Source organism: Pelodiscus sinensis, chromosome 15 (genome assembly GCF_052426305.1).
Source record: "Pelodiscus sinensis isolate ZL-2025 chromosome 15, ASM5242630v1, whole genome shotgun sequence".
NCBI classification, from domain to species: Eukaryota; Metazoa; Chordata; order Testudines; family Trionychidae; genus Pelodiscus; species Pelodiscus sinensis.
The window spans coordinates 4,838,328-4,865,664 of record NC_143066.1 but is presented as its reverse complement, the minus strand read 5'-3'; the positions used below and the strand labels follow the sequence as shown (position 1 = coordinate 4,865,664).

Below are 27,337 nucleotides of genomic sequence, written 5' to 3'. Positions count from 1 at the left end.
TGCCGGGGCATTGTGGGAAGCACTGGATACAGAGCCTGAGAGGTGCTGACTGTCTCCCACGGGCCACGTTTGGGTCCGGCGCTGCAGCTTAAGGGTTAATCTTTGTATTCATGCCCATCAGTGTGAAAGAAGCTATTTGCATATATTTGCATATATATTTGCATGTAATAGCAGGGGAAATTGGCTTTGTAGTGCATTAACCAGTGAATGTCTTTGTTCAAGCCCAGGGTAACGGTGTCAGATTTGTAGATGAATTCCAGTTCTGCAGAGTCTCTCTGTAGCTGGCTGGTGACATCCCTTTGTAGAAGAAGGGCTGCTTTGAAACCCATGACTGAGTGCCCGGGCAGGTTTTGGTGTGTTGGCGTTTCTGGGGTCTGACTCGTGTCCATTTCTCCTTTGTTCATCTCTCCTCACGTAGAAGCTGTTCCATCCCCCCCCCCCCAGCATTTGTTGCTTTTCTCTGTACCTCATCCAGTTCTGAGCAGCCTTTTTTGAGTTGGGGTAACCACAACAGTGCACAGTATTCACGGTGTGTGCCTCTGTGGTGTCTCAGCTCTGCAGCCACGAACGAGGGCACCGACCCCACCCCACACGGTCATCGTATCACAGCCGCTGCCGCTCCCACGTACGCCTCGGGGCGGGGGGGGGAGGGGGTTGCTTTGTTTCTTCCTCCTGCTCTTTTACCCGGCTTCCAGCCCCCCGTCCCCGGGGATGGTCCTGGGAAGGCCTCTCCTGGCTCAGCGTCTCATCGGCGTGGGCCGTGCTGTCGGCCTGACCTGAGGGTTGGACTTGGCTGGTAGTTGTCACACGCACTTCCACTGCCCAGGAGCAGTCCCGTGCCTCCCCAGAGAGGGCTGCAGTGACGCGCTCGGGAGGCAGAGATGGTGTCACTTCCTGGCCAACCAACAGTGGCCGACAAGCAGCCACGGCGCCATGTGCGCGGCCGGGAGCAGCCAACATGCTCAGCAGGAAGTCCCATCATGAGCGCTGACGTCCCGGGCCAAGCATCAGCCGGTTATCAGCCTTCGCCATCCGCCCGTGATGAGCGTCCCGCAGCCACGGGGTCTCTCCAATTCAGTAGGCTTGGGCCAGAAGAGGCGGAATCGGAGAGTCATCAGAGGAGGCCTGTAGTTGTGTAGGCCCCCACGCTCCCCTCTGAGCCAGGGCTGCCAGGTGTCCGGTGTCGACCCGGACACTCCAGTATTTTCTGATTTTTTCCCAGCCAGGAGGCAAAAATCCCAGGTGCTTATTGGTTCTGCAGGGCAGCTGTCTGGCCCGGAGCAGGGAGACAAGATTGCTGATGACTGACAGCAGCCTGTTAGGACCAAAAAGCCTCAAAGTCATTTCTTAAAGGGGCCATGCTGGGAGATTTTTTAATTGATTAATTAATTAATCAAGTAATTAATTAATTTGCTTAATAACTCTCAGGGTCCTTTTTTTTTCTCGACAGTTTTGGTCTCCCCCCTTTTTTTCTCAACAGAATTTTTCCCCAGTGGGTTTTTTTTTGGGTGGGGGTTCGGTATTTTTGGTTAAACCATCTGGAAACTCTGCTTTGAGCAGCTGTCGATGCAGCGGCATAGCTAGGGATGGAAATGGGACTGGGCCCCAACCAATGGTCCCTCTCCTTTTTGCCATCCATGTGCAGAATAAAATGTGTTACATGCACCGCGGCGTGTGTGGATGTGCACCACCAATAGAAACACATGCTGCCACCTGTGGGTGCTCTGCTGATCAGTGGAGCAGCATTTGAGTCTCTCCTGGGCAGCCGCCCAAGCACTCTGCTTACAGGGACCACAGCCCCCAACTTACGGAGGGCAGGTAGCTCTGACAACACCACAAATCATTTACATTCCACGTGAAGAAACTGACTTCGACGTGGCCTACACAAAGGCTCTCATCTGGGTGCTGGTTGGATGGGCCCTGCCAACCGTAGCTACACCCCGTGCTGGACCAATGCCCCAGCATGGTGGAAAAGGATACCGTGCCCCGGAGGAGTTGCAATGAAATGCTTCTACCTGGGGCTTTGGAGAAAGTAGGTCTGGCGAGGGCCACGGCACCCCTCCGCCACGCAGCAGGCAGTGCTGGTGAGAAGGTTCCCGTGTGCTTCCGGGGGAGAGACGACATCTCGGCAGCTATTTCTTTCCTGTCTTGTGGCTTCTGCCACATTTAGCTTTACAGAAGCTCTCCAGTGCGCGGGTCTTAGGAGACATGCTGCAGCCGCCACAGCGCGTTCGAGGCCCCCGGCGGCGCCCTGACGCGCAGCCTGTGATACTGTGTGCGCTCGGTGAGCTGCGCTGGGTACAAATGTGCACTTCAGCTCTTGGCACAGCCCGCGGCCCGGCGTAAGGGCGCAGTCGCGCTGGCGGGGCAGTCGCGTGCCTGGGCAGCCTGCTAATCTCCCTGCTGGGGCTGGGGCTGGCGCGAGCTGTGGTATTTGCAGGAACTCCTGACTCAGAGGCAGAGAAGATCGGGGCGTCTTCTCTGGTCGTCCTGGCAATGTGCAGAGTTCAAAACCGAGCAAGACATGCTGGGCCCTGGGGAACGAGCAGAAGGAGCAAATCTGTGCTGCTACCTTTTGCAGATGGATCCACAGGCCGGGGGTGGCCACGCACATGGACCTTCCCAGCTGCATACGACAGGCCTTAGGGGTTCAAGAGACAGGAGGCACCTGATGGGGTTCGGGACATCAGCCCTACTCCTGCTGAATCTCTGGCCCTGGCGGGTGCAACCCCCAGGGCTGAAACCCCAAGGCCCCCCCCTCCCCGTCCTGATGGCTAGAAGTCCCTACCCCCCACTACTGCAAGGCAGCGATCCTGAGCTCCCCCTCCCCTGCAGTCTGGTGGCTGGAGGATGGGGGAGATGGACTCTGTGAGCCAGACTTTAATGGCCAAAGAGCCACCCCTGCCACAGACCAGTTGATGCTCTGGGCTGCCCCAGGTGCTGTGTTGACTGGGGGTGTTTTTCAGTTTGTGGGCGGGTGGCCTACACGTGCAATTGCATGTGACATGGATGCTGCAGTCTGGGTGCTGGAAGAGCCTCCGGACCGTGCATCACACACTGGCCACCACACAGCCAGAAGGAAGAACCGATTCCTTGGTGGGTCGGATCCCAGTGGCCGGGTTAATACGGGACTGATGCGTCTCTGCCCTGGCACCAAACCGCACTGGAGCTCTTCCTCGGGTTCAGACGCTCCCCAGGTGTCTGACGTGGAAATGGGCTCAAGTAGCACAGTCTGATCTGGAATTGGATGCACATCTGCAGTCCCTTGAGGTCAGGGCGTTCTGATGCAAGCTCCGAGGCCTGGGCCATGAATTGGAGCTGAATTTGAAATTCCTAACGGCAAAGGAGAATGTAAGAACGGCCACACTGGGTGAGATCAAAGGTCCGTCTAGCCCGGTATCCTGTCTGCTAATAGCCAATGCCAGGTGCCCCAGAGGGAAAGAACAGAACAGGTGCTCGGTGGACTTAAACTGCAGCAAGAGAGGTTTATGTTGGACATTAGGAAAAACGTCCTGCCTGTCAGGGTGGTGAAACACTGGAATAAATTGCCTTGGGGGGTTGTGGAAACTCCATCCCTGGAGATATTTCAGAGCACGTTGGACAGACACCTGTCAGGGATGGTCTAGATGGTGCTTGGTCCTGCTGTGAGGGCAGGGGACTGGACTGGATGGCCTCTCGAGGCTCCCTCCAGTTACATAAGAACATAAGAACGGCCATACTGGGTCAGACCAAAGGCCCATCTAGCCCAATATCCTGTCTGCCCACAGTGGCCAGCACCAGGTGCCCCAGAGAGGGTGGACCGAAGACAATGATCAAGCGATTTGTCTCCTGCCGTCCCTCTCCAGCCTCTGGCAAACAGAGGCCAGGGACACCATTTTATCCCCTGGCTAATAGCCTTTTATGGACCTAACCTCCATGAAATTATCTAGCTTCTCTTTAAACTCTTTTATAGTCCTAGCCTTCACAGCCTCCTCTGGCAAGGAGTTCCACAGGTTGACTACACGCTGTGTGAAGAAGAACTTTCTTGTATTAGTTTTAAACCTGCTACCCATTAATTTCATTTGGTGTCTTCTAGTTCTTCTATTATGGGAACTAATAAATAACTTTTCTTTATCTGCCCTCTCCACACCACTCATGATTTCTAGATTCTAAGTGCTCCATCACAGACACTTGTATCCGCGGGTGTGTGCCCATGTATGTATTGGCATGGACAGGCCTTGGATCCAGCATTGCAGGTGGGCCTGTCTTGAAGCACTGGAATGCCAAGGTAGGGCTGCCAGTGGTGTTTAGCCTCAGTCGCCGTTAATGTTCAAATAGTCTCATTCACGACCGTTATTTATTTAATTGTGACGTGGAGCCAAAGCCCCACTCGGGGATGGGCATTAGAGTGGGCAGGAATTTTTGGCGGGAACACGTTTTCGTTGGAAAAGGGCGATTTGTCCAAGTTCTGCGGGAATGTTTTATCCTGCACGTGGATGGAAAAGCTTAGCGGGAACATTGCCCCACCCATCAGTTTTCACCTCTTTCTGGAGGAGGGATCTGTGCAGAGAGACCTCCACTCGCGATCAAAAGGGGCCTAAAGGTTTTCTTTTGGCATCTCAAAGGAGACGTTTCTCTCTGCTAAGTGACTTTCCTCCCATCTCCCGCTGCACGGGAAGTTCCTGAGTTTCACACAAAGCCAGGCGACTCGGCGGCGATGCTGTAGCACTGAAGGGGAAGGCGTGCGCTAGCAGGAGCAGGAGTCAGTCGTGGAGTTGAAAACAGAACGAGTACAGAGCTCTGACGGGGCTGGCGGCTAATCCACAAAGGGGACAGCAGGCTTTGATCTGACCTGCTCAAAACGGAGCGAGGCCCTTTGCAGCTCGGTTCCAGGTTTTTGGCTTTGCATCTTTTCCATAAAAGAGGCAAATCCCCACGAAGGATCAAGGGATTGCTTTGCTCTCCTCAGGCCACAGTGCCTAGGGAGCTAGGGTTCCATAGCACTGCGTGCGGAGTGGGCGGGCGGGCAGGCACTCTGCAGACGGCACTGGGAACGGGGCTGGCAACACCATCGCTTTTCCCAAGGTCTGGCCAAGGCAGGCACTGTAGTCTTGGCACTGGGGCAATGGCATAGGCACTGAAAGCTGGCGTGGGGGGTCCAGTGTAAGCTTTCAGCAGAACACGGCACTTGCAAGAGCAGCCTCACTGGTTCTCGGCTGCACAAGCTGGTCTCCGCCAGAAGCGGCTCATGCACCATGACAGGGCAACCTCTCGGGTCGCGAAATGTTTCCCGGTTTCTCGGGTCGTCCCCTCGTGGTTTCCCAGCAGGCTGCGAGGAAAAGCCCCGGGGCCGGGTGTGGAGCGGTGATGGCCACCGCCCTGCTGCTGATGCCTTTCTTCTCCCTCCCTCAGAGCCATGGAGAAGGGCTAGCGGCCGCAGAGGGAGCCGTGCGTGATGTGCCCTCGCTGGGGCCTGGCCTGAGAGGACAACGCCGGGCAGAGTCAATGGGCAGCCAGAGGCGTCTGCCCGCCAGCCGTCACACTGCAGACGGAAGGAAGGCCCGATCCCGAGGCCTCTAATGCCAGCGGAAAGCCCCCGATGGAAGGTGAGCAGGGGCGAAGGGCGAGCGTGTGTAATGATTCGGGGTCTCTCGCAGGCCGGGCCGGGGGGCAGCGCTGGTGGCAGCTGCCGGGGATTGCCGTGGTGAGCCACAGTGTAACAATTCTGAACCCCTCCCAGGCTGGACCAGAGTCGCAGCCTCTGTTCCGCTCTGGCCTGCGTGGTATCGGGCAGTGCTTAGCCCGGGGGAGCGGGGTTACTGGCCACGGACACGAGGACGCTGCTTTAAAGTCTTCTCGTGTTGACGCTGGCAGCTGCAGAGCCCCTTTCTATTAGGCTGGTCCCCCGGGACTTAGCGTGGGTGCCATCTCCTCCCCCAGCCAAATGCCCAGCGAGCCCCGTGTTCCTTACCCCCCGTGCAGCTGAAATAAGGAGGAGGCGTTCGCAGCGCGGCCAGAGAGGTGAAGACACGTTGACTGTCCAGCGTAACCACCCGGAAACGTGGTGACCGCTGGGCCTGGCATGTCCTACCTTTCCCAGACCTGAGGAGGAGCCCCAATTGCCTCTTGCCACCTGTCCAATACACTCTTGCCCCTCCCACCTTGTCTCTAGGCAACGGTAAAGCTAGGCAGGACTACCCACTCCGTCTGTGGGGGTGGCAGTCAGACTGGGCGACGTGTCTCCAGTTGATCAGGTTTTTTAAACGGAGTTGGAAATCCCAGGCAGATGAGACTTCCTAGCAAGATTTCTGGTGCTTCGCGTCGTCACTGGGGAGGAAATCTGTGCGGAATGCTCCTCGCGGTGCTCTCTTTGGAGTGAAAGGGGGCAGGGCTTACCAAGCTATTTACTGTCATAACTGATGTGCCGGGGCTCTCCCCGCGCACATCACGCTCTGGTATGTTGGCTTTTGGCCCAATCCAGGCCATGCACAGGTGCCCAGAAAGGGCTTGAGTGCGATGTGAGTATTTGGTGAAAGCTGACATTGGCTGAAACTGATTTGCCCAGATCCGATGGGCAGAATTTGCATCTCTCAAGATTTTCTGCTCAACCTTTCTCCTTCCAGGGAGGGGCTGGATTGTCTCCCATGCATTTGTCCCTGGAATGTGTCTTCTAATGGAGGAAGCAGAAACAGTGGGGCAGGAGCGTGGTAGCTCAGCTGGTCCTGAACTTGGTTTGGGGTTCTCCCGCTGGCGCCCGATGGCTTCAGCCTAGTGCCTGGTTTGGACAGAGCTTGTCAGGCCCAGTGTTATCTCCCTGCGTATTCCCTTCCTGGGCAGCTCGTTCTGTCCGTTATAGTCTGTACAGAGACGGCCTTGCCCCAGCCACGTGATCTCCGACAAACTCGCCTCTCACCCTTCTGAGCAACATGTCCGGAGCACGTGGCAGGCCCGGTTCCCGTCAGGGATTCCTCATGCTCATTGCTCCCCCCTTCTCTCCCTCCCAGGGGTCTGGATCAACCGCTACCGGAAGCAGCTGGTGAGGTGCATCTCGCCGCAGCTCCTGGGGGAAATCATCTGCTACATGCGGAAGCTGGACCTGCTGAGCGCTGAGGAGGCAGGCCAGGTGCAGGAGGCGAGCTCCCTGTCGGAGCAGGTCAAGGCGGTGATGGATCTCCTGGCTGGGAAGGGCAGCCACGCCTCCCAGTCCCTGCAGACCTACCTAGAGACAACCAACTCCCAGCTGTATCTCCACATCACCGTCTACGGTAGGAGATGCTCTTCTCGGTCTCCTGGCTGAGAGCAGGTGTGCCGTGAAAAGTCTGCGTGTGGGCCCACCCGTCAGCATGGGAGGGTGTACCCGTACCATCCACTGAGCCAGGGGCACCCTGGGGACCCCCTTGGAGGAAGGCAGCTAGCCAGGGACACTGAGATACTCCCAGTCCCAGGTTCCATGACCTCTCCAGGCGCTGCGAGGAAGTGACTTGCCTGAGATGTACGTTAGATCAGCTGCGCTCTAGTGTGAACCCCTGGCCTCCTGGCGCACACCCCAGTTTGTCTCCTCGTTTCTCCAGCCGCCTCAGCAGGATAAATAAGTATGAAAGGCTGCTTAATAATGGCCACTCTGAAATGCAGCTTCCTGTGGGAGAGCTTGGACAATGCGACCAGGGTCTGCTGCCTGGCCGATAGCGGATAGCAGCCCTCGGGAACATGCCGGGGAAGGGGCCGCGAGTGAAAGGCAGCCTTACGCAGCCTCCACACACGAAGGCTTGTGCTAGAGTGAAAAAGTAACGGCCGTGTCCTGAGCGCCACAGCCCCCAACCCCAGGCTTCCCGACCGAAATCCAGCATGGGGCGACCAGTGCACACATGGGGCTGCTCCTGTGAGCCACGCAATGGCAAACCGGAGTCATTGTCAGCTGAGGCTAAACAAGTCTGCGAAAGTCTTATCTGGTGCAAGGTGCATCTTCCAGCCCCGTTAATGTTTCATCACCACGGACTAGGTGCCACTAAACTCCCTTATGGTCCACACGCATATGAATTTAAACTGTTAACCGGTATCACCCGAGCATAGGTCTGAATGCAAACACTCCTCCTGCAGTAAAAGGACGGCTTTTGTCTGTTTCATGTTCCTTGCTTGGGAAGCAGTTGAAGTCAAATCTAGAAAAGTCACGAGGAGTAACGGTAGTTCGGATTAGAGATCCTAATTCGAACTACCTACTCCGTGTCGTGTGTAGCCGCGGGCACGGAGTTCGGACTAAGGGACATTTAAAAATGGCGGCGCCTGGGAAGATGCAAATGAAGCCCGGGATATTTAAATCCCGGGCTTCATTTGCAACTTCGAATGCCTATATTAGCCTCCCTAGTTCGAACTAGGGGGCTAGTGTAGACAGACCCTCAGATCCTAATAGATGTCTTAGGTCATGAGCTTTCATGGGTAAAACCCACTTCATCAGATGAGCTGGAGTGGAGATTACAGAATCTGGGGTCTATATAACAGCAACAGCAATTACCTGTCAATTTTAGGACCAATGTTAAGGAACCTAATTAATCAGGGTAGACTTGTGTCTACTTGTGTCTCATTCACAACATTTGATGTGGAGATTTGAATATCAAAGCTAAGGAAACTGTCTTTGTAATGAGTTGACCAGTTAAGATCTTTATTCTAGCCTAAAAGATAGTGTTGAGCTTGTAAATGAACTCTAGTTCAGCTGTCTCCCTCTGTAATCGGTGATAAAATTCTGTTGTAGAAGGACGGCTACTTTTAAATCCATTACTGAAGAGAGGTTAAAATGTTCCCCTACCGGTTTATGTGTGTTACCCTTCCCGATGTCTGAAGTGTGTCCATCTAGCCTTTGCCATAACTAGTCAACCCTTTCCAGTGTAGACAAAGTCTTCAAACGACTGAGCGATCCATTCGCTGCCCTGTCGTTTGCAGTCCTCTCCCCTGAATTTGGCCAAGATTTTCTAGCAAGGAAGCAGCTAAGAGGAAAGGGTGTATGACGAGGTACGCTAATTCCCTTCTACTTCAATGAGCACGTCCGTCTGTAGGCTCGGTCACACTCCTAAGGGCGTTCCAGTGTACCCACCCCTGGGCCCAGCCGTTAGTGGAACTGTACTCCTACAAACCCAGGCTCACGCGGACGCCTCCAAGCGGCATCTGTCTGGGGAGGAGACTGAGTGGGGACCTTATGCAGAGGTTGGTAGCTGAACGTGGGCTGGCCCATGTCTCACGCGAGCGACACTGTGAGCAACTGGCCAGCAGAGCGAGGGGCTAGCGTGGCTACCGGAGCCCTTCCCTGGCGAACGAACGTCTCGCTAATGGACACAGATTTGCCACTTCGGGCTTTTTCAGCTTCATTAGGAAACGTGTAAAACTAGCCTGGACGAAGTCCGACAGCACCTGCCGGGGGACAGTCATACTCAGGGGCGGCTCTAAGTGCCGTGAGTCAATGGCAGGTGCCGTCTCCTGCCCTGACATTCAGTCAAAACGTTATTTGACCAAGTGGGGCCAGCCAGCCGCCAGAGCAGTTCCAGCCCCTCCTTTGGGCAGCTGGTGGCGTGTCTGACTGCATGTCAGGGCAGGAGACTGCACCCTCGCCGTCCCGTCCACAGCCCCTACCACCCTCCCCCTTGGTAGCAGGTTTTCATACTCACTTTCCTGGCCTCCAGAAATGCCAGCAAAAACGAGAAAAAGTCCGGCTGTGCCCGTTGTTGATGCTGGTGGTCGTTGTCTCTCTCGACCAGTTTTGCTTCTCTCTCCACAGACCCGATGGTGCAAAGGCATTTGGAGAGTCTCCAGAATCGCTACGGAGCGGGCGTGGAACCTGGCCGGCTGGAGAGGCTCACCAACCTTCTGCTGGTGGAAGGCTTGACCGATATTCAGCAGAAAGAGCATGACGTCGTGCAGATCGAGGCCACCAAAGGCATGAGAAACGTCTCCAAGCAAATCCCTCTGGAGAAACTCTTCCTGCCGCTGACTAAGGTCAGCATTCCTCCCCGCATCTCTGTGACTGTGGGCGTGGCCGGGATTGGCAAAAGCACCTTGGTGAAACTGTTTGTCTGCATGTGGGCCAAAGGGGAGCTCAACCAGGATATCGTCTTTGTGCTGCCTCTCGCCTTCCGGGAACTGAACGCTTACGAGAAACTCTCTGCTGAGCGGCTCATCCGGTCGGTGTTCCCTCACATCACAGAACCCAGCTTCATTTTTAGTGGCACGGTCCGGACGTTACTGATTCTGGACGGCTTGGACGAGTTTAAGACTCCTTTAGATTTTTCCAACACAGTCGTTTGCACGGACCCCAAAAAGGAGATTCAAGTGGATAGCCTGATCACCAATATTATCCGTGGCAACCTGTTCCAGGAAGCTTCAATTTGGGTCACTTCACGGCCCACAGCCGCCAGCCAGATTCCAGGTGGCCTCGTTGACCGGATGACAGAAATACGAGGTTTTGGAGCGGTGGAGATCAAGGACTTCTTGGACCAGATGTTTCTTGAGAACAAAGACTTATCCAGTCAAGTCTTGGCTCATCTCAAGGCGAACAGATCTTTGTACACAATGTGTACAGTTCCTGCCTTTTGCTGGATATCGGGCTTCTCCCTGGGCTATTTCCTAAAGAACAGCACTGATCAATCCCAGGAAATGCCAGCTGCTCCTAAGACCTTGTCCGAAGTCTACTCCTATTACTTTAAAATGGCACTGAGCAGTGATTGGCAGGAGAAGCAGAAAGAGACTCCCAGGATAGAGCAAGCTACAAACAGCAGCAAGAAACTTGTCGGTAACTTGGGTCGCTTGGCATTTTATGGTCTGCTCAAGAGAAAGTACGTGTTTTCTGAACAGGACATGAAAGCCTACGGCCTAGACCTCTCGTCACTACAAAGCAGCCCGGGCAATCGGCTGTTACTCAAGGAAGAGACGCAGGTCTCCTCCGTCTACTACTTCTCCCACTTGACCCTCCAGGAGTTTTTGGCCGCCACTTATTACTACGTGTCGGCCAAGCGAGCCATGTTTGACCTCTTCACGGAGAGCGGCATGTCCTGGCCCAAGTTTGGCTTCCTCAATCACTTTAAGAACGCCGTCCAGAGATCGCTGCAGGTGGAGCAGGGGCAGCTGGATCTCTTTGTGCGCTTTCTCTCTGGCCTTCTCTCGCCACAGGTGAACCGATTGCTGGCCGGGTGGCTCGTGGTGAAGGATGAGCACACCAGCTTCCGAGGCCACGTGGTCAGCTTCCTGCAGAGCTGCCTGAACACCGACTACGTCATCTCCTCCAGGACTGTGAACATCATGCAGTGCCTGTATGAAGTGCAGCACATGGAGCTGGCCAAGTCTGTGGAGGAAGCGCTGAAAACCGAGAGTTTAGCCGGGATGCTCACCCCAGTGAATTGCTCGGCCTTGGCTTATCTCCTGCAGGTCTCAGAGGTGTGCATGGAGGAGACCAACCTCTCCAACTGCCTCACCTACAATATCTGCAAAAGTCTGCTCTCCCAGCTCCTCTTCTGCAGCAACCTCCGGTAAGTCAGACTAACGTCTCGGGGAGGCAAGTGGAGTGTGTCCACTCACCTGGGATGCACAGTGGAAAGCGGCTGAGTGGATGGCTGTCCTGCAAAGTGAAATCTACTCAGAGGTTGGCCGTGGGATAGTCACGCAATGTGTGTCGTGTTCAGAGCTGGGGGCTGAAAGTCAAAACTCTTGCGGCTTCTAGTCCTGGGGACGGCAGTAGAAGGCCTATCAAGGTCCCTCCCAGTCCAGTGAGTCTACAGTTCTATTTTCATCTCTGCCACTGTCCTTGGGCAAGTCAGTCCAGCTCCGTGCCTCACTTTCTCCACTTGTAAAGGGGACAGTATACTACCTGTTTCACAGGCATGGTGGGAGGGTTGATTAATCCAGGGTCTCCTGCAGGAGTGGGTGGGTGAGGGGCTGTGTTCTATAATGTGCAGGAGGTCCGACTAGAGGGTCGTGATGGTTCCTTTTGGTCTGTAAGCTCAATAGATTCAAAGTGGCTTGTGCTCTCTGGGTGAGAGGGCTGGAGAAGGGAAAGTGGCAGCGATGAGATGCCAAACATCACGCTGTGATTGCTCTTCTCTCTGTATCAGTGGCTGATGAGCTTTCTGAGGCCACGTCTCCACTACCGGGAAGATTGATGCTGTGGCGGTTGATTTTCTGGAGTTTGATTTAGCGGGTCTAGTAAAGACCTGCTCAATCGAATGCTGAAGGTGCCCCCGTTGATGCCATGCTCCTCCATTCGCAAGGAGGAAGGGAAGTCGGCGGGAATGTTTGCTCCCGTCAACCTCCCGCTGTGGAAAGTTGAATTAGGGAATGTCGACTCCAGCTATGCAACAAAGGTAGCTGGAGTTGCGTATCTTAATTCAACCTTCCAGGTAAGTATAAAAAAGGTCTGAGATCTGCCAGTATTGATTTGTGGGGGCCTCTCAAGAGACTAGAGAGTCTGGAGTTGGGGTTTTTGCTTTCTGGGCTGGTAGAGAGGAGAAGGCGGGTTTACCTGGGCTACTCTCACGCTGGTACCTTCAGCTCTGAGGAGCAGCGGCTAAGTCAGTCGCTTTCACTTTACAGTGCTTGGCCTCTCTGCCGACGTTATCGGAACGGTGTCAATGTGATGGGCTGAGGGGTGAGAGCATAGACTCAGGGGACTGGCAGGGACCTGGAGAGGGCATCTAGTCCCCACCCCTGCCTCCTGGCAGGACTCAGCATTGTATTACACTTCTCCCCTAGGGCGTGGACTTGGGTCCCCCTCTCCTTTCCCACTGGCCAACTGGACAGGCCTTGAAAGACGGTCGGGTATTGCTGGGCTGGCTGGGGCAGCTCATGGGTAGAAGATTTTGCCTTCCACTCACAGTCCCTGGAGCGATCTAGCCCCGCCTTGGATAGACCTTCCCAGTCGCTGCCCCTAATGTCAGACTTAGTACGTCCAGCTGGCCAGGACTGGCCTGGCTCCAGCACAGTGCCTGGGAGGGTTGGGCATACCTGGCCCGTGGGAGCGATAACCTGGTGCCGGCCTCCACGACTCGTCCAGGAGGCCGCGCAGAGACTGGTCTCGCTGTACGGGAACAGGCTTCGCACTCCGATAGTGCCCTTCCCGGGAGGAGCCCAGGGCGCTGAAATGTGGTGTTGGTGCAAGGGAAGAGGAAGAGCGGCGCCTCCTGCAGGAATCCCGGGAGGCTGGTGTGATGAGGTTATCCCGGGAGAGCAGCCCCCTCGCGCGTTCCCAGCCAGGGGCAGCAGCGCCCTGGCGCTCATTGCTGGGGGGTGGGTGGAGGTAGCATCTCCGGGGGCATCCTGCCCCTGGCGGAGGCCGCTCTGTGAGCTCCTGCACATGGACGCGCCACCGCTCAGGTTCTTCTGCGAGCTCTCGCGCGGGCCGCTCGCAAGGAGCGTTTTCTCCTGCGCTGCCCACGAGCAACGCGCCTTGTTCTCAGCCACCTCTTCTGCTTCCCTGCTGGCCAGGCTGGACAACAACAAGTTTAAGGACAATGTGATGGAGCTGCTGGGGAGCGTGCTGAGCGTGAAGGATTGTCAGATTCAAAAGATGAGGTACGGGCTGGCAGACGCGAGGGCGAGGGGCCTGGTGTCTGGGGGCGAGGGGCCTGGTGTCTGGGGGCGAGGGGCCTGGCGTGTGGGGGCCGAGGGGCCTGGTGTCGGGGGCCGAGGGGCCTGGTGTGTGGGGGGCGGGGGGCCTGGTGTCGGGGGGCGAAGGGCCTGGTGTCGGGGGGCGAAGGGCCTGGTGCCTTTGGGGGGCGAGGGGCCTGGTGTCGGGGGCCGAGGGGCCTGGTGTCGGGGGCCGAGGGGGCTGGTGTGTGGGGGCCGAGGGGGCTGGTGTGTGGGGGGTGAGGGGCCTCGTGTCTGGGGGCGAGGGGCCTGGTGTCTGGGGGCCGAGGGGCCTGGTGTCAGGGGCCGAGGGGCCTGGTGCATTTGGGGGGCGAGGGGCCTGGTGCCTTTGGGGGGCGAGGGGCCTGGTGTCGGGGGGTGAGGGTCTTGGTGTCTGGGGGATGAAGGTCCTAGTGTCTGGGGAGCGAGGGGCCTGGTGTCGGGGGGCGAGGTGCCTGGTGTGTGGGGGGCGAGGGGCCTGGTGTGTCGGGGGGCAAGGGGCCTGGTGTGTGGGGGGCGAGGGGCCTGGTGTCGGGGGGGGGGGTGAGGGTCTTGGTGTCTGGGGGATGAAGGTCCTAGTGTCTGGGGAGCGAGGGACCTGGTGTCGGGGGGCGAGGTGCCTGGTGTGTGGGGGGCGAGGGGCCTGGTGTCGGGGGGCGAGGGGCCTGGTGTGTGGGGGGCGAGGGGCCTGGTGTCGGGGGGCGAGGGGCCTGGTGTCGGGGGCGATTGTTGAGGACCTCAGTGATACAGCCTGAGCCGAGGGGTCTGTCGCCGGCGGGGGCAGGAGGTCTGTGGCCTGTGACGGGCAGGAGGTCAGACTGGTGGCTCACGATGGACTCTTTGGAACGATGCCGTCGGGCCCAGGTAGTGGCCGTGTCTGAGCCTGTGACATGTCACTGCCGGTCCCGGCGCGGTGCGGCACCTTCCCGCTGCCCTCCTCGGGCCCAGCAGAGCAGCTGTGGACAGGCTGGGCCGTGGGATCCCCGTCCAGGCAGGTCTCCGAGCAGTGAGCACTCTGCCTGGCTAAGCCCTCAGGCTGCAAAGGACTCAAGGATTGAGTGGAGTTGTACTTGAGCAGGGGCTTGGAGGGAGGCAGCAGGCCAGGGGCTCGGTTTGCTCTTTGGCTCACGGCTAACTCCGGTTTCTCTTCCTGGGCAGCCTGGCTGAGAACCAGATCGGTAACAAAGGGGCCAAAGCCCTCGCCCGATCCCTGATGGTCAACAGGAGCCTGATGGTACTCGAGTAAGTTCCGGGTGTTTCTCGTCTGACGCCGTGTGGCCTGTGGGCACCCGTGGGCGCCTGTAGAGCACTCGCGCGCCGGCCGCGGTTTCCGTCCCGAAAATGGCTGAAACCAAACGGGTGACGCCCACTGACCCGAATTTCTCCGCACTGGAAGATGGCTGCTACCGTGCGTGGTCACTTCCAAAGGGGAGGAATGTCCCCGTTGTAGGGTTCCAGATGGAAATGTCCATCCGCAGGCCCCTTTCCGCTTTCTCAGATCTGCTGTCACCAGATTTCAACGATCCCAACCCCAAAGCGCCTGAGCGGCTGACGTGCAGTGAGTGAGGCTCATGCCATGGCCGCTGGTGGGAAAACCCCCAGGCGAAATCCCTTCCCTGCTTCCCTCGTGTCCGAATGAGCGAGCAGACCAGATTTCAAGAGTCTTCGTAGCGTGGCCTCTGCACGTTCCCATCAGAGCCGCTCTGCGGCCCCCCAAAGCATCCCATAGTGAGTGTGACAGGCAGAGCAGAGTCCACCCCAAAAACGCCTGGGTGTACGTAGGCAAAACTGGTTCCTGGTTTGCTGGTGGCCTGACCCGCTGTCTGGGGAAGGCAATGCGCATCTTGCAGTTGCCTTCAGTGGCCCCGCGAGCAGGCCCTGGTGACATGGGAATGCATGTGGCAGCCTGGAGCGTCTAGCAATCGGCTAGTGTATTACATGTGCCGGGGACGCCTTGTCACCTGCCCTGGCCCCGGCGTGGAGAACGACCCGTGACAGAGTCCAAATGAGGGACCCCAACAAGTTACTTATGGAGCCAATGTCAGGGGCTGGCTGGTTCCTTCCTTGGCATGAAGAACCCTCGCTGCTCCAACCCCGGCTCCAGAGCCGCTGGGATGCACCCGATTTTCCAGAATAGCCGGGGGATCCCAAACGTGGGTGACGTGGCCTCAGCTGTTCCCTGCAAAGCTCCACGCCGAGGCACACGGGGCGCAGGGTGCACTACCAGCGGGGGATCCAGCCTGGGAGCAGTGACCCGACCCAGCCTGGGCCGCGTGGTGGGTGGTCAGCTGCCGTGGCCGGAAGGGCTAATGGGTCTGTAGACACAGACAGGCCACGGGTGCTCCCAGTGCTGGAAGAGAGCCCAGCTCTGGGCTCCCCAGCCCAAGAAGGGAGGGGATAAGTTGGAGAGGGCTCCGAGACGAGCCACAGAGAGGATTGTAGGCCTGGCAAAACTGCCTCCCTGGGACAGACGAAGCTCCTGGCTCTGATTAGCTTAACGAGGAGAAGGCAAAGGGGTGACCTGGTCAGGCAGTAATACCGACCTGGGAAACTGAGCTGACAGTCGGCTCCCGAGCGGAGCAGACAAAGCGCTAGCAAGGTCCCCCGCCAGGATCGGAGGGGAACTGCGGTACAAACTGTAACGACGGGGTAATTAACCATTGGCACGACCTGCCACGCGGTGGGTGGATTCTCCCTCACGGGCAAGTTTCCAGCCAAGGCAGGCTGGTTTCCACAAGCTGAGCTCTGGTCAGCGAGGGACTCTGGCCCATGCTCTGCAGGAGGTCGCTACACGATCACAGGGGTGGGGCCCCTCTGCCCTTCGCTGTCCGTCTGTGGCCCGGGGGCAGGTGGCTTTGTCCTCCCAGGAGGATCTAGCAAGCCTCTCGAAAGGCACCTGCCTTCCGGTTCCAGAGGCTGCGCCCCCCCGGTGGGGAGGATCAAGGTTCACAATGAACGTTCGCCCGTAACGCTCTCGTCAGACCAGTGTTGTTCTTGTCTCGATTTTCTAACGTTCGCGTTTCTATCTCTCCCTGTCCCCGCCGGCCCTCCCCCAGCCTTCGCAGTAACGCCATCGGGCCCAAGGGGGCCAAGGCCCTGGCCGACGCGCTGAAAATCAACCAAGTCCTGCTGTCTCTCACGTAAGTGCTGTGGGTTTCCCTGCTCCTGACAGCAGATTGCTTACGGGCCCAATTCCAGGTGGGAGAGACGGCCGAGGGGGGCTGACCCGGCTTCTTCTCCCTGGGCAGCCGATGCTAAAACGACTCGAGCAGAAGGATCGTGGGCAGTAACCCGCTGCCTGTATCCCAGGTCAGGCAGTCAGACAACACCCGACACTCCATCTTCATTTGACTGGGGACCCGAGACAGGGCCGGGGTCAGTTCTCTCCCGGTGCCCAGCCGAGGCGGCTCGCCCTTTGCAGCGATGCCGTGGTTCATGGCGTCCTGTCCAAAGGCCTCTCCCGCCGTTAGAAACACCCGTCCCGCACTGGGCTGGAAGGGCAGAGATCGCTGGCGGCCTTTGCTGAGTGCTACTTGGAGGCTCTCCCGCGGGGAGGGGCACGGCAGCGTCTGCATTGTCTCTCGGGTTTTCTCCACTACCTCTCTTCTCTGTGAATCGGCCCCGGGAAGGGTCAGATCGGTGACGGGCGGAGGATGTCGGCGTTTCTATGGGGGCACTGCTGGATCTGGGGCAGGCTGAGCCCTGCAGGGGCTGGTAGGCGTGTGGAGGAGACTGGGGGGTGTACACAACCCGGCCCTTTACACGGGGAAAGGGCAAGAGGCTCCGGAAAGAGGCAGGCTGCTCATGGGGGCAGGAGACAGCCCCAAAAGGCAGAGCCAGAGGGGAGACAAGATCCAGCCAGGAAGCTCAGGTGCAGGGGGGTTGTTTTACACCGTTGCCTCTGCCTTCCAGGAGCCGGCTCGTCTAATGCGAGACACTGGTCCGGCCTGTGCCCGCCTCCTGCTCGCTCCCAGTAATTGCGGTGTTTATCTCTGCAGCCTCCAGAACAACGCGATCAAGGAAGAAGGGGTTAAATTCCTGGCAGAGGCCCTGTTGACCAACCACAAGCTGGCGACTCTGCAGTGAGTGATTCTGCACCCTGGTGGTGTCCTGTCTGCTCCTGTGCACAGCCGCCCGCCAAGGGGCAGTCTGCTGCTCGCCCCTTCAGCTGAGAGCGCAGGCCGAAGGAGCCGTTGTCCTCGGCCCCGTCCGACCCTTTTCCGCGTCTGCTCGGACGCTGAGGGCAGGTCGACACGCAGGGCTGAAGTCGAACGGCGTTCGCAACTTCGGCAGCGTCAGTCACGTGGCTGAAGTAGAAGTAGCTTCGCTCGCCTTTGGGTGCTGCCTACACAGCAGGACTCTGGGTGCTGCCTACACAGCAGGCCTGGGGTTCGGGCCAGGCCCAAGAGGCGCGTCCCAGAGAGTGATGTCGGGCGAGGCCTGAGCTGTCGACATGGTAACGGCTCCTAACGTCAGCCAGCCGGCCTCCGCGCCGATGGACCCCCCTGCCCGGGGCAGCCAGCCGCTGAGACGTGGAGCACCGGGGCTAGAGCATGACAGGAGACGGGGCGGAGGGGTGCCCGGAGCTGGCTGCGTGAAGGGGGCCGGGCCGCGGTGCCCGCCAGCAGAGGCAGGGATGCTCGGGGGAAGCCAGGGAGCGCGTTATGGGTGCCGGCTGACCCTGTCTCAGCTCAGGGGTGGTTGTGTCTCCGCACAGCCTGCAGAAGAACGCCATTGGGCCCCCCGGTGCGCGGCACATCGCAGAGGCGCTGAAGCAGAACAGGAGTCTCCGGGAGCTGATGTAAGGGCTGAGGGGCGGTCACATGCTCGGCGGGTAGGAGGCCAGGGGGTCCCTCCCGAGCCCCCTGGGGACTGACACGCACAAGGGCAGACCTCGCCCGGGCCCGTCCCGTTGACACCAGCGGGGTTTCTCCTGGAGGAACAGGCTGGTGGCTCAGAATGGCAGAAGCTGCCCCACATGCCCGGGCTCGGAGGCTGCTGTATGTGCTGGGGGGCAGGGATCCTTCCGTGAGCGGGGGGAGCGCTTTGTCCTCGGCAGCGTCTCCGTGCGACGTGCCCTCTGGCGGATCCGCAGGGACGTTGGAGTCATGCCGACCTCACTCCCTGTGGGGGGGGCAAGGCCTGTGCTTCGCGTGCGGCTGGGGTCCTGGGAACAGCCAGTCGGGACGGGAAACCCTACGGGGCGCCCTGGGCATTGTCCATCGGGAGGCCAGGGGCTGAGCCCCGCTCGCGGCCGACCGCCCTGGCTTCCCTGAGGCTGCGTGTCTGGGCTGGACACGGGCGCGGGCGCAGGGCATCTGGCTGTGGCTCTGCGGCCTGAGCCTGGCTTCCTGCGTGTCGGGGGGCTCCCACTGCAGAGGGGGCAGCTGCCTGCATTGCAGCTCCGGGGGGATCTCTATGGGGCCCATGGCGGGGAAGATCTGCCCCCCCGCAGAGGTGCCTGTCTGGAACTGGGCCTAAACCAGGCGTGGTTTGCTCCAGTACTGGATGGGAGATGCTGCTCAGCACCCCCGGCATTTAAAAATGGCCCCGCCCAGGCAGTGTGACATCACACGCCCCATCTTGTCAGCAGGGGCGGGGCGGGGTCACAGCTCCTGGAAGGACCAGGATTTCTGGTATTCCAGGGTCAGGTGAGTAGCCACCCTACTCCAGAGAACCCAGGGCCTGCCCCATCCTCCCGCGTGCCTCAGTGGGCCTGTGGGAGCCAGGTCTGCGGGGGAGAGGGGGAGATCTGTGTGAAGGGGACCCTCCGAATGCCCATTGGACGGGAACAGTCCGGCCACGTTCACTGTGATGTTAATACCGTGGGCTGGACGTCACCGCACCGCAGCCGTGCCCCCAGACATACCGCTCAGCCGTGGGACGGCGCCGCCGGACACTCGCTTTGCCCACTGGGAGGACACCGCACGGCCCCCCACAAAGGGCGTACGGGGGGGCGATCGGGATCTGCTGCTGCTAGGATGCTGGCTGCGATTTCGCACCTGCCGGCGGCTGATCTTCCTTTCCTTGGCCGCAGACTCTCCAGTAACTGTGTGGGGGACACCGGCTCCGTAGCCTTGGCCGAAGCGCTGCAAGTGAACCACAGCCTCACCACCCTGGAGTAAGTCCCGAGCATTGTCCTTCGCTCCCAGGGGCGTGTGTGCAGAATACACAAAAGCAGCGTGATGTGATCCAGGGGGATCCTCCTGCCCCATCCTTGTCTGTCCCTCCAACTCATGTCCATGGAAAGCAGGAGGGGCTGGTAGGGAAAGTTCCCATTGATGATGTGCAGGGCTGAGGGCAATGACCAGGGACGTGAGGCTCTGCTACTGCACAGCAGCATTTCCAGCAGGGAGTCCATTCTGGGAGGCCTCCCTGGGAATCTCCTTCAAGGTATCTTGGTAGCTTCAGAGGAGGGTCAAGCAGGAAGATTAATCAAACAAGACACGGGGGAGGGGGAGAGAAGGGCATAGTGGGGAGAAGGGCATGGGGGGAGAAGGGCTGTTTCCCCACTTGCAAGCCACCCGCGCCCACAGTGCCCAAAGTTATTACCCTGCTTGAGGCTTGGCGGCCTGTGAGTCGCCGTCCGCTCCCTCGTGGGGCTCAGCAGAGGGGCTGCAGACTGACCAGCCCTCCAGCCCCACAGACGCCTCCCTTCCAGTGCAGGCCGGGGGCAGGGTAACCTGGCACGGGGGCAGGGCGCAAGCTGCTCTCGCCTGTCCCGGGGCAAACAGGGGTCTTCCACCTTCTTGGTCTGGCACCTTTCACTGAGAGCTCAGGCCCTCACCCACCTCCCGCCAGTGCCCAGGGAGAACCCCTCCCTCTGCCCCCGTCTGCCTGTTGGGGCTCTGGCTGGATTTCCTGAGCTTTTCCTTTGTGCACCCCACACACATGGCCCCGCCCCCTTCCCAGCTGCCTCCTGGCGCGGCCTTGGCGGTACCCACCAGCCCCAGAAGAGGAAGCTGGACAGGCGTGCCCCCTGCATTTCTGGTGCTTGGATTTTAGCCTCTTCCTGCCTCCCATCTCAGCACGGCTCCTCTGAGAGGCGTCCACGGGCTCTTGGGCGCCCTCCGGGGCTCTCTGCTTGGTGTCCCCAGCTGCCGCCTTCCGAACCTGTGACCCTCCCTCCTGCTCCATCGTTACTGGCAGCTGATTCCTGCTTTGTGGCCCCGCCCCCATGGAGGGCGGGGCTTTCTGTCTCGGCGGGCTCCGCCCACCCAGCCAGGCGGTCCTGTAGGCTGGCCCATTTTGCCGTGGTGCATTCAGCTCTTACACATGCCAGGCAGTCACGGTGACCCCCCCGGGCTGGGCTGGTCCGAGCGCCCCCCCCCCCCCGCATCCTTCCCATTGTGACCCCACGGTGTCTGTTTGTGTCGTAGCCTCCAGAGCAATTCCATCAGCAACGCGGGGGTCACGGCGCTGATCGGAGCCCTGCGCGCCAACCGGGGCCTCGTCAGCCTCAAGTAAGTCCTGCCCTCGGCGCGCCCCCGTCCCGCCGGGCCTCTGGCCAGTGCTGCGGCCACAGAACGGCGCCATTCGGTGCCGTGCCGTCTGGGCCGGGAGGTTGTGGCTTTGCACCAGCTTCGGCGTGAGGGCCTTGCTGCTGGTGCGGCCCCCGCCCGGCAGCTCCTCGGAGACTCAACCGGTGGGGGCAGGCCCCGGGGAAGGCATCTGCCCCCACTGGCTGGTCTGGGTCCCAGCTTGGTGGGTGTCGCCGCTTCAGAGTCCATCTAACTCGGGTCAGATTTCCCTGTGGAATGTACCAGCTCAGCTGGGCCTGTCCTAGCCCTGCCGCAGCAGCGGCCCCTGCCAGCCACAGGGGGGAATGTCTCCTTGGCTGAGGCTGGTCATGGGCAGGTTCCCCAAAAGCAGACACTGCTGGGGAGGGGTTATTTGGGGGTGTGCTGGAGGGGGTATTGAGGGGTGTGATGGGGTATGTATGTGCACTGGGATGAGGGAAGGTATTGGGGTTTTTTGAAGGGAGTATATGGGGTTGGTGTGTACTGGGAGGAGGTATATGGAGATGCAGGAGGGGTGTGTGTGTGTGTACTGGGACAGGAGAGTGCACTTTGTGTGTGAACTGGGAGGGGGTATTTGGGGGTGCTGGGGGGTTGTGTGTGAACTGGGACAGGAGAGTGTACATTGAGGGTGCTGGAAGGTGTGTTGGGGTGATGGAGGGGTGTGTGTACTGAGAAGAGGTATTTGGGGGTGCTGGAGGTGTGTGTGAGAACTGGGAGAATTTGGGGGTGCTGGAAGGGTGTGTGTGAACTGGGAGGGGTATTTGGGGGTGCTGGAGGGGTGTGCTGTTCCCACTCCTCAACTAAGAGGAGGGACTCCATACCCAGCGACCAGTCCTGGCTCTTGTCTTTCCCTAGCCTGCGGGAGAATTCCATCGGCCAGGAGGGGGCACCAGAGATCGCCAATGCTCTGTGCACTAACCGCACACTGAGGAACCTAGAGTAAGTCAGCTGGCTTTCCTCTCCCCCAGCTTATGCCGTCCGTTCAGCACTAGCACAGCCCTCAGGCAGGTGCTGGTGTCAGTGCAGGCACTCGTCTTGTTCCTAGAATTGTTCATTCCATTTTAAAATTTTTGAAGCTGTTTGCTTCCATATCCTGCAGCGGTGAGTTCCATTGATTAACCACCCATTACACTGTAAAAACCAATGTTTCCTGTTAATTGCCTTTTAACTCCCTCCCTCCCTTTGCTCTTGTCTCACTGCCAGAGGCAGGTGTGAGACATCCCACTGTGATTAACTCTTTTCTCTGCACTCTGTCTCCAGCCTCGCTGCGAATCTGCTGCATGATGAAGGAGTCATGGCCATTGCGCTGGCAATGAAGGAGAATCAGGCGCTCATGTCCCTGCAGTGAGTTTCACCTTGGCCTTGATTTGTGGTTCCTTCTCTTTAGCTGCCTTCTCCGGGCTGTTCTTTTCTGATTTTGCAGCATCAGTCCCAGAAGATTAGAGGGACAGGGTGGGGGAGGTGGTCGCTTCAATGGGTCCAACTTCTGGTAGTGAGAGCGACAAGCCTTGAAGCCACCCAGAGCTGGTCTACAGGGCTGGGAGAGCTGCACAGTGTCACCGCTAATGAGGTGGGACAGATGGTTTAGCATAGTAGTTACCATTTGTATTCCGAGACCATGAAAGGAAAAGTGGCCTGTTATCACTGTTGCAATCAAAGGACAAAAATGGGGGAATTACTGGGTTACAGATTTTTGTAATGAGCTATAAATCCATTAACGACTCTTCTTGGAACAGCTAATCCTGGAACCTACAAGGGGAGAGGCAATTCTTGATTTACTCCTAAGTGGAGCACAAAATCTGGTCCAAGGGGGGAATATAGCTGGACTGCTTGGTGGTAGGGGCCATAATGTGATTGTATTTAGCATTCTTGTGGTGGGGGGAATACCAAAGAAACCCTCCACAGTAGTTCTGAACTTCAAAAAGGTGAGCTGTACGGAAGTGAGGAAGCTAATGAAATGGAAGTTAAAGGAACAGTCACAAGAGTGAAATGCCTGCAAACTGCATGAAAACTTTTAAAAAGCCATCATAATAGAGGTGCAAACCAAATGTCTGTCCCAAACTTAAAACCAACAAAACGGCAAAAGGAACAAAATGTTGCCACTGTGACCAAACAGAGCAAGAGGTGTGATCAGAGGTGATATCCTTTACAAATGAGAAGTCAAATTCTACTGAGGAAAATAGAGACTCAAATTTGACTTGCCCGAGTTTAATCAGGCAGCCCAAAAACCAGTTTGAGGAGCAACAGGCAAAAGGCACAAATGCTAACAGCACAAAACCTGTGTGCATCAGAAGTAGGGAGCTGAACAGTCCACGAGGCCGCCGGACCATCTAGGCCCTACAGGAGCAGTGAAGGAAAAGGAGACTGTTGTGGAGAAGCTACATGACTTCGTTGCCTCGCCTTCGCCACACAGGGCGTGAGGGAGCGCCCCGCGCCTGAGCCGTTCCTGGTGGGTGACACGTCTGAGGAGTGGCCCCAAGGGAGGAGCCACTGAGGACACTTCGGAACAAACCTGTAACTGAAGAGTAAAGTCGCCAGGGCCAGCTGGTAGGCGGAGGAGTTCTGACGGAACTCAAATGCGACCCTGCGAAACTGCTAGCTGTGGTACCAGTTAACCTGTCAGGACACCAGCCTGAACCAGGGACTCACCACACGTGAAAGGAACAGGCGGCGGGTCTGACGCAACAGGAAGCACCTCGAGGCAACCCCCAGTCAGCCTGGGGAACGCCTCGCCAGGGGGCTGGGATGGCCACACGCAGGCTGACCGGGCTCAGGATGGAGCTAGGAACGCTCCCAGAGGACAGGCCCAGCAACGGCTGGGAGCCGAAGGGGGCAGGGATGCAGCCCCGTGCCCTGGGTGTCTCTTAACCTGCAATTGCCAGATGCTGGGGCTGGACGGAGGGGAGAGATGACGATTATTGCCTGTTCCCTTCATTCCCGTCGCAGCATCTGGCCTGGGCCACTGTCGGCAGACAGGACACTGGGCCGCATGGACCACTGGTCTGACCCAGGCTGGCCGCTCTGCTGTTCCTATGAACCCCCCCCCCCGACATATCCCTGCTGCTGCACTGGTCGGTACCCCCCCCCAGAAATATCCCTGCTGCTGCCATGGTCGGTACCCCCCCCAGACATATCCCTGCTGCTGCCATGGTCGGTACCCCCCCCCAGAAATATCCCTGCTGCTGCCATGGTCGGTACCCCCCCAGACATATCCCTGCTGCTGCCATGGTCGGTACCCCCCCCAGAAATATCCCTGCTGCTGCCATGGTCGGTACCCCCCCCCAGAAATATCCCTGCTGCTGCCATGGTCGGTACCCCCCCCAGAAATATCCCTGCTGCTGCCATGGTCGGTACCCCCCCCCAGACATATCCCTGCTGCTGCACTGGTCGGTACCCCCCCGACATATCCCTGCTGCTGCCATGGTCGGTACCCCCCCCCAGACATATCCCTGCTGCTGCACTGGTCGGTACCCCCCCAGACATATCCCTGCTGCTGCCATGGTCGGTACCCCCCCCCAGACATATCCCTGCTGCTGCACTGGTCGGTACCCCCCCCGACATATCCCTGCTGCTGCCATGGTCGGTACCCCCCCCCAGACATATCCCTGCTGCTGCACTGGTCGGTACCCCCCCCCAGACATATCCCTGCTGCTGCCATGGTCGGTACCCCCCCCCAGACATATCCCTGCTGCTGCACTGGTCGGTACCCCCCCCCAGACATATCCCTGCTGCTGCACTGGTCGGTACCCCCCCCCGACATATCCCTGCTGCTGCCATGGTCGGTACCCCCCCCGACATATCCCTGCTGCTGCACTGGTCGGTACCCCCCCAGACATATCCCTGCTGCTGCCATGGTCGGTACCCCCCCCCAGACATATCCCTGCTGCTGCACTGGTCGGTACCCCCCCCCAGACATATCCCTGCTGCTGCACTGGTCGGTACCCCCCCCGACATATCCCTGCTGCTGCCATGGTCGGTACCCCCCCCGACATATCCCTGCTGCTGCCATGGTCGGTACCCCCCCCCAGACATATCCCTGCTGCTGCACTGGTCGGTACCCCCCCCCAGACATATCCCTGCTGCTGCCATGGTCGGTACCCCCCCCCAGACATATCCCTGCTGCTGCCATGGTCGGTACCCCCCCCCAGACATATCCCTGCTGCTGCACTGGTCGGTACCCCCCCCCAGAAATATCCCTGCTGCTGCCATGGTCGGTACCCCCCCCAGACATATCCCTGCTGCTGCCATGGTCGGTACCCCCCCAGACATATCCCTGCTGCTGCACTGGTCGGTACCCCCCCCCAATATATCCCTGCTGCTGCCATGGTCGGTACCCCCCCCAGACATATCCCTGCTGCTGCACTGGTCGGTACCCCCCCCAATATATCCCTGCTGCTGCACTGGTCGGTACCCTCCCCCGGCATATCCCTGCTGCTGCACTGGTCGGTACCCCCCCCAATATATCCCTGCTGCTGCACTGGTCGGTACCCTCCCCCCGGCATATCCCTGCTGCTGCACTGGTCGGTACCCCCCCAACATATCCCTGCTGCTGCACTGGTCGGTACCCCCCCCCAACATATCCCTGCTGCTGCACTGGTCGGTACCCCCCCCAGACATATCCCTGCTGCTGCCATGGTCGGTACCCCCCCAGACAGATCCCTGCTGCTGCACTGGTCGGTACCCCCCCTGACATATCCCTGCTGCTGCCATGGTCGGTACCCCCCCAGACAGATCCCTGCTGCTGCCATGGTCGGTACCCCCCCAGACAGATCCCTGCTGCTGCACTGGTCGGTACCCCCCCCAGACATATCCCTGCTGCTGCACTGGTCGGTACCCCCCCGACATATCCCTGCTGCTGCCATGGTCGGTCCCCCCCCCCCCGACATATCCCTTCTGCTGCCATGATCAGTCCCCCCCCCCCCGACATATCCCTGCTGCTGCCATGGTCGGTACCCCCCCCAGACATATCCCTGCTGCTGCCCTGGTCGGTACCCCCCCGACATATCCCTGCTGCTGCCCTGGTCGGTACCCCCCCAACATATCCCTGCTGCTGCCCTGGTCGGTCCCCCCCCAGACATATCCCTGCTGCACTGGTCGGTACCCCCCCGACATATCCCTGTCACGTGTCTGGTACCAGCGGGACGGGGGATTCCATTGGGCGGGATGCAGCTAAACCTCGCTGGCCTCCCCTTGCAACATCCCCTCTTCCAGCGGGTCCCCCCATGGCAAGGGCCCCTCCCTGGGCTGGGCTTCCCCTGTTCGCGGAGCCCCCAGGGTTTAACCCTCTGCGCCCGCTTCTCTTGGCACAGCCTGCAGTGGAACTTCATCCAGGCGAAGGCGGCCCAGGCGCTGGCCCAAGCACTACACTCCAACACCAGCCTGACCAGCCTCGAGTGAGTCTGCCTGGCCGGCTGTGGGGGCCCCAGGGGGCTGGGCGGGCGGGCGGAAGCAGCTGGTGCTGGAGGGCCCCTCCTCAGGGACCGTGTCCTGCCTGCCTGGCTGTCCCCGGCAGGGCCGGCGTGCGGCAGGTGGGCCAGAGCTGTGGCCCGGGCCCCGCTGTCTGGTGAGGGAGAGTCTGGGGGCTCTTGCGCCTTCGCTCCCCCCAGCAAAAATGTTTCCATCTGGGAAAGGTGCCGGGCGCACTGTCCCCAGCCACTGGGCTCTGACCGGCTGGAGTCAGCGGGGGGCCCTGCCGTGCACCCCCCAGCTGAGCTCATCCTGCAGGGGCCTGCGCCCCCCCCCCCCAGCCAGCTGCCCTGCCGGAGCATCCCCCAATACACCACTCGCTGACCCAATAGCTACCCGTCTGCTCAGGGGTTCAGCTGGGGGGCGTCCTGTGGGTGGTGGCGGAAGGAGAGGGCCATAAAGCCACAGCACTGCAGCCGAGGGGGGGGGATTATGAACACAGCCTCCCCCCCGGGATGGCTGGTCACCCCGCGTTAGGTAACTTTGTTGCCTGAATTTCCCTGTACTGAGCGAGGGTCACTGCCTTCGGGGCTGCATCGACTCTGCTCCGAAGGCCAGAAGGGAGGGGCCCAGGCCGACCTCCTGGATCCCACAGGCCGGGCGGCTGCCCCCCCAATTCCTAGAGCCGATCTTTCAGCAAGACAGCTGATCTGGGCACGAACTGGCGGGTGACAGCGACTGTACTGCGGCCTCTGGTCAGTAGTTCCAGTGGCTCGGGCCTCGGAGTTGCTTCGCCTTATTTCCAAGCGGCTGGGCTCCGTCCCTGGGCAGCT

At 59.2% G+C, this 27,337-nt stretch overlaps 1 protein-coding gene across 2 annotated transcripts in view; it reads left to right on the top strand.

Moving 5' to 3' along the window:
- The window catches only part of NLRC3 (NLR family CARD domain containing 3), a 43,060-nt gene that overhangs the window by 10,265 nt on the left and 5,458 nt on the right, over window positions 1-27,337 (top strand). For both annotated transcript variants that reach the window (XM_075899081.2, XM_075899082.2), the window contains exons 2-14: window positions 5,392-5,585; window positions 6,984-7,244; window positions 9,743-11,486; window positions 13,438-13,524; window positions 14,737-14,820; window positions 16,635-16,718; window positions 17,577-17,660; window positions 18,296-18,379; window positions 19,616-19,699; window positions 20,958-21,041; window positions 21,954-22,037; window positions 22,359-22,442; window positions 26,408-26,491. In XM_075899081.2, coding sequence (XP_075755196.1) covers window positions 5,579-5,585; window positions 6,984-7,244; window positions 9,743-11,486; window positions 13,438-13,524; window positions 14,737-14,820; window positions 16,635-16,718; window positions 17,577-17,660; window positions 18,296-18,379; window positions 19,616-19,699; window positions 20,958-21,041; window positions 21,954-22,037; window positions 22,359-22,442; window positions 26,408-26,491 — 2,855 coding nt within the window. In that variant the 5' untranslated portion in view covers window positions 5,392-5,578. The remainder of the gene's footprint in view (window positions 1-5,391; window positions 5,586-6,983; window positions 7,245-9,742; window positions 11,487-13,437; window positions 13,525-14,736; window positions 14,821-16,634; window positions 16,719-17,576; window positions 17,661-18,295; window positions 18,380-19,615; window positions 19,700-20,957; window positions 21,042-21,953; window positions 22,038-22,358; window positions 22,443-26,407; window positions 26,492-27,337) is intronic.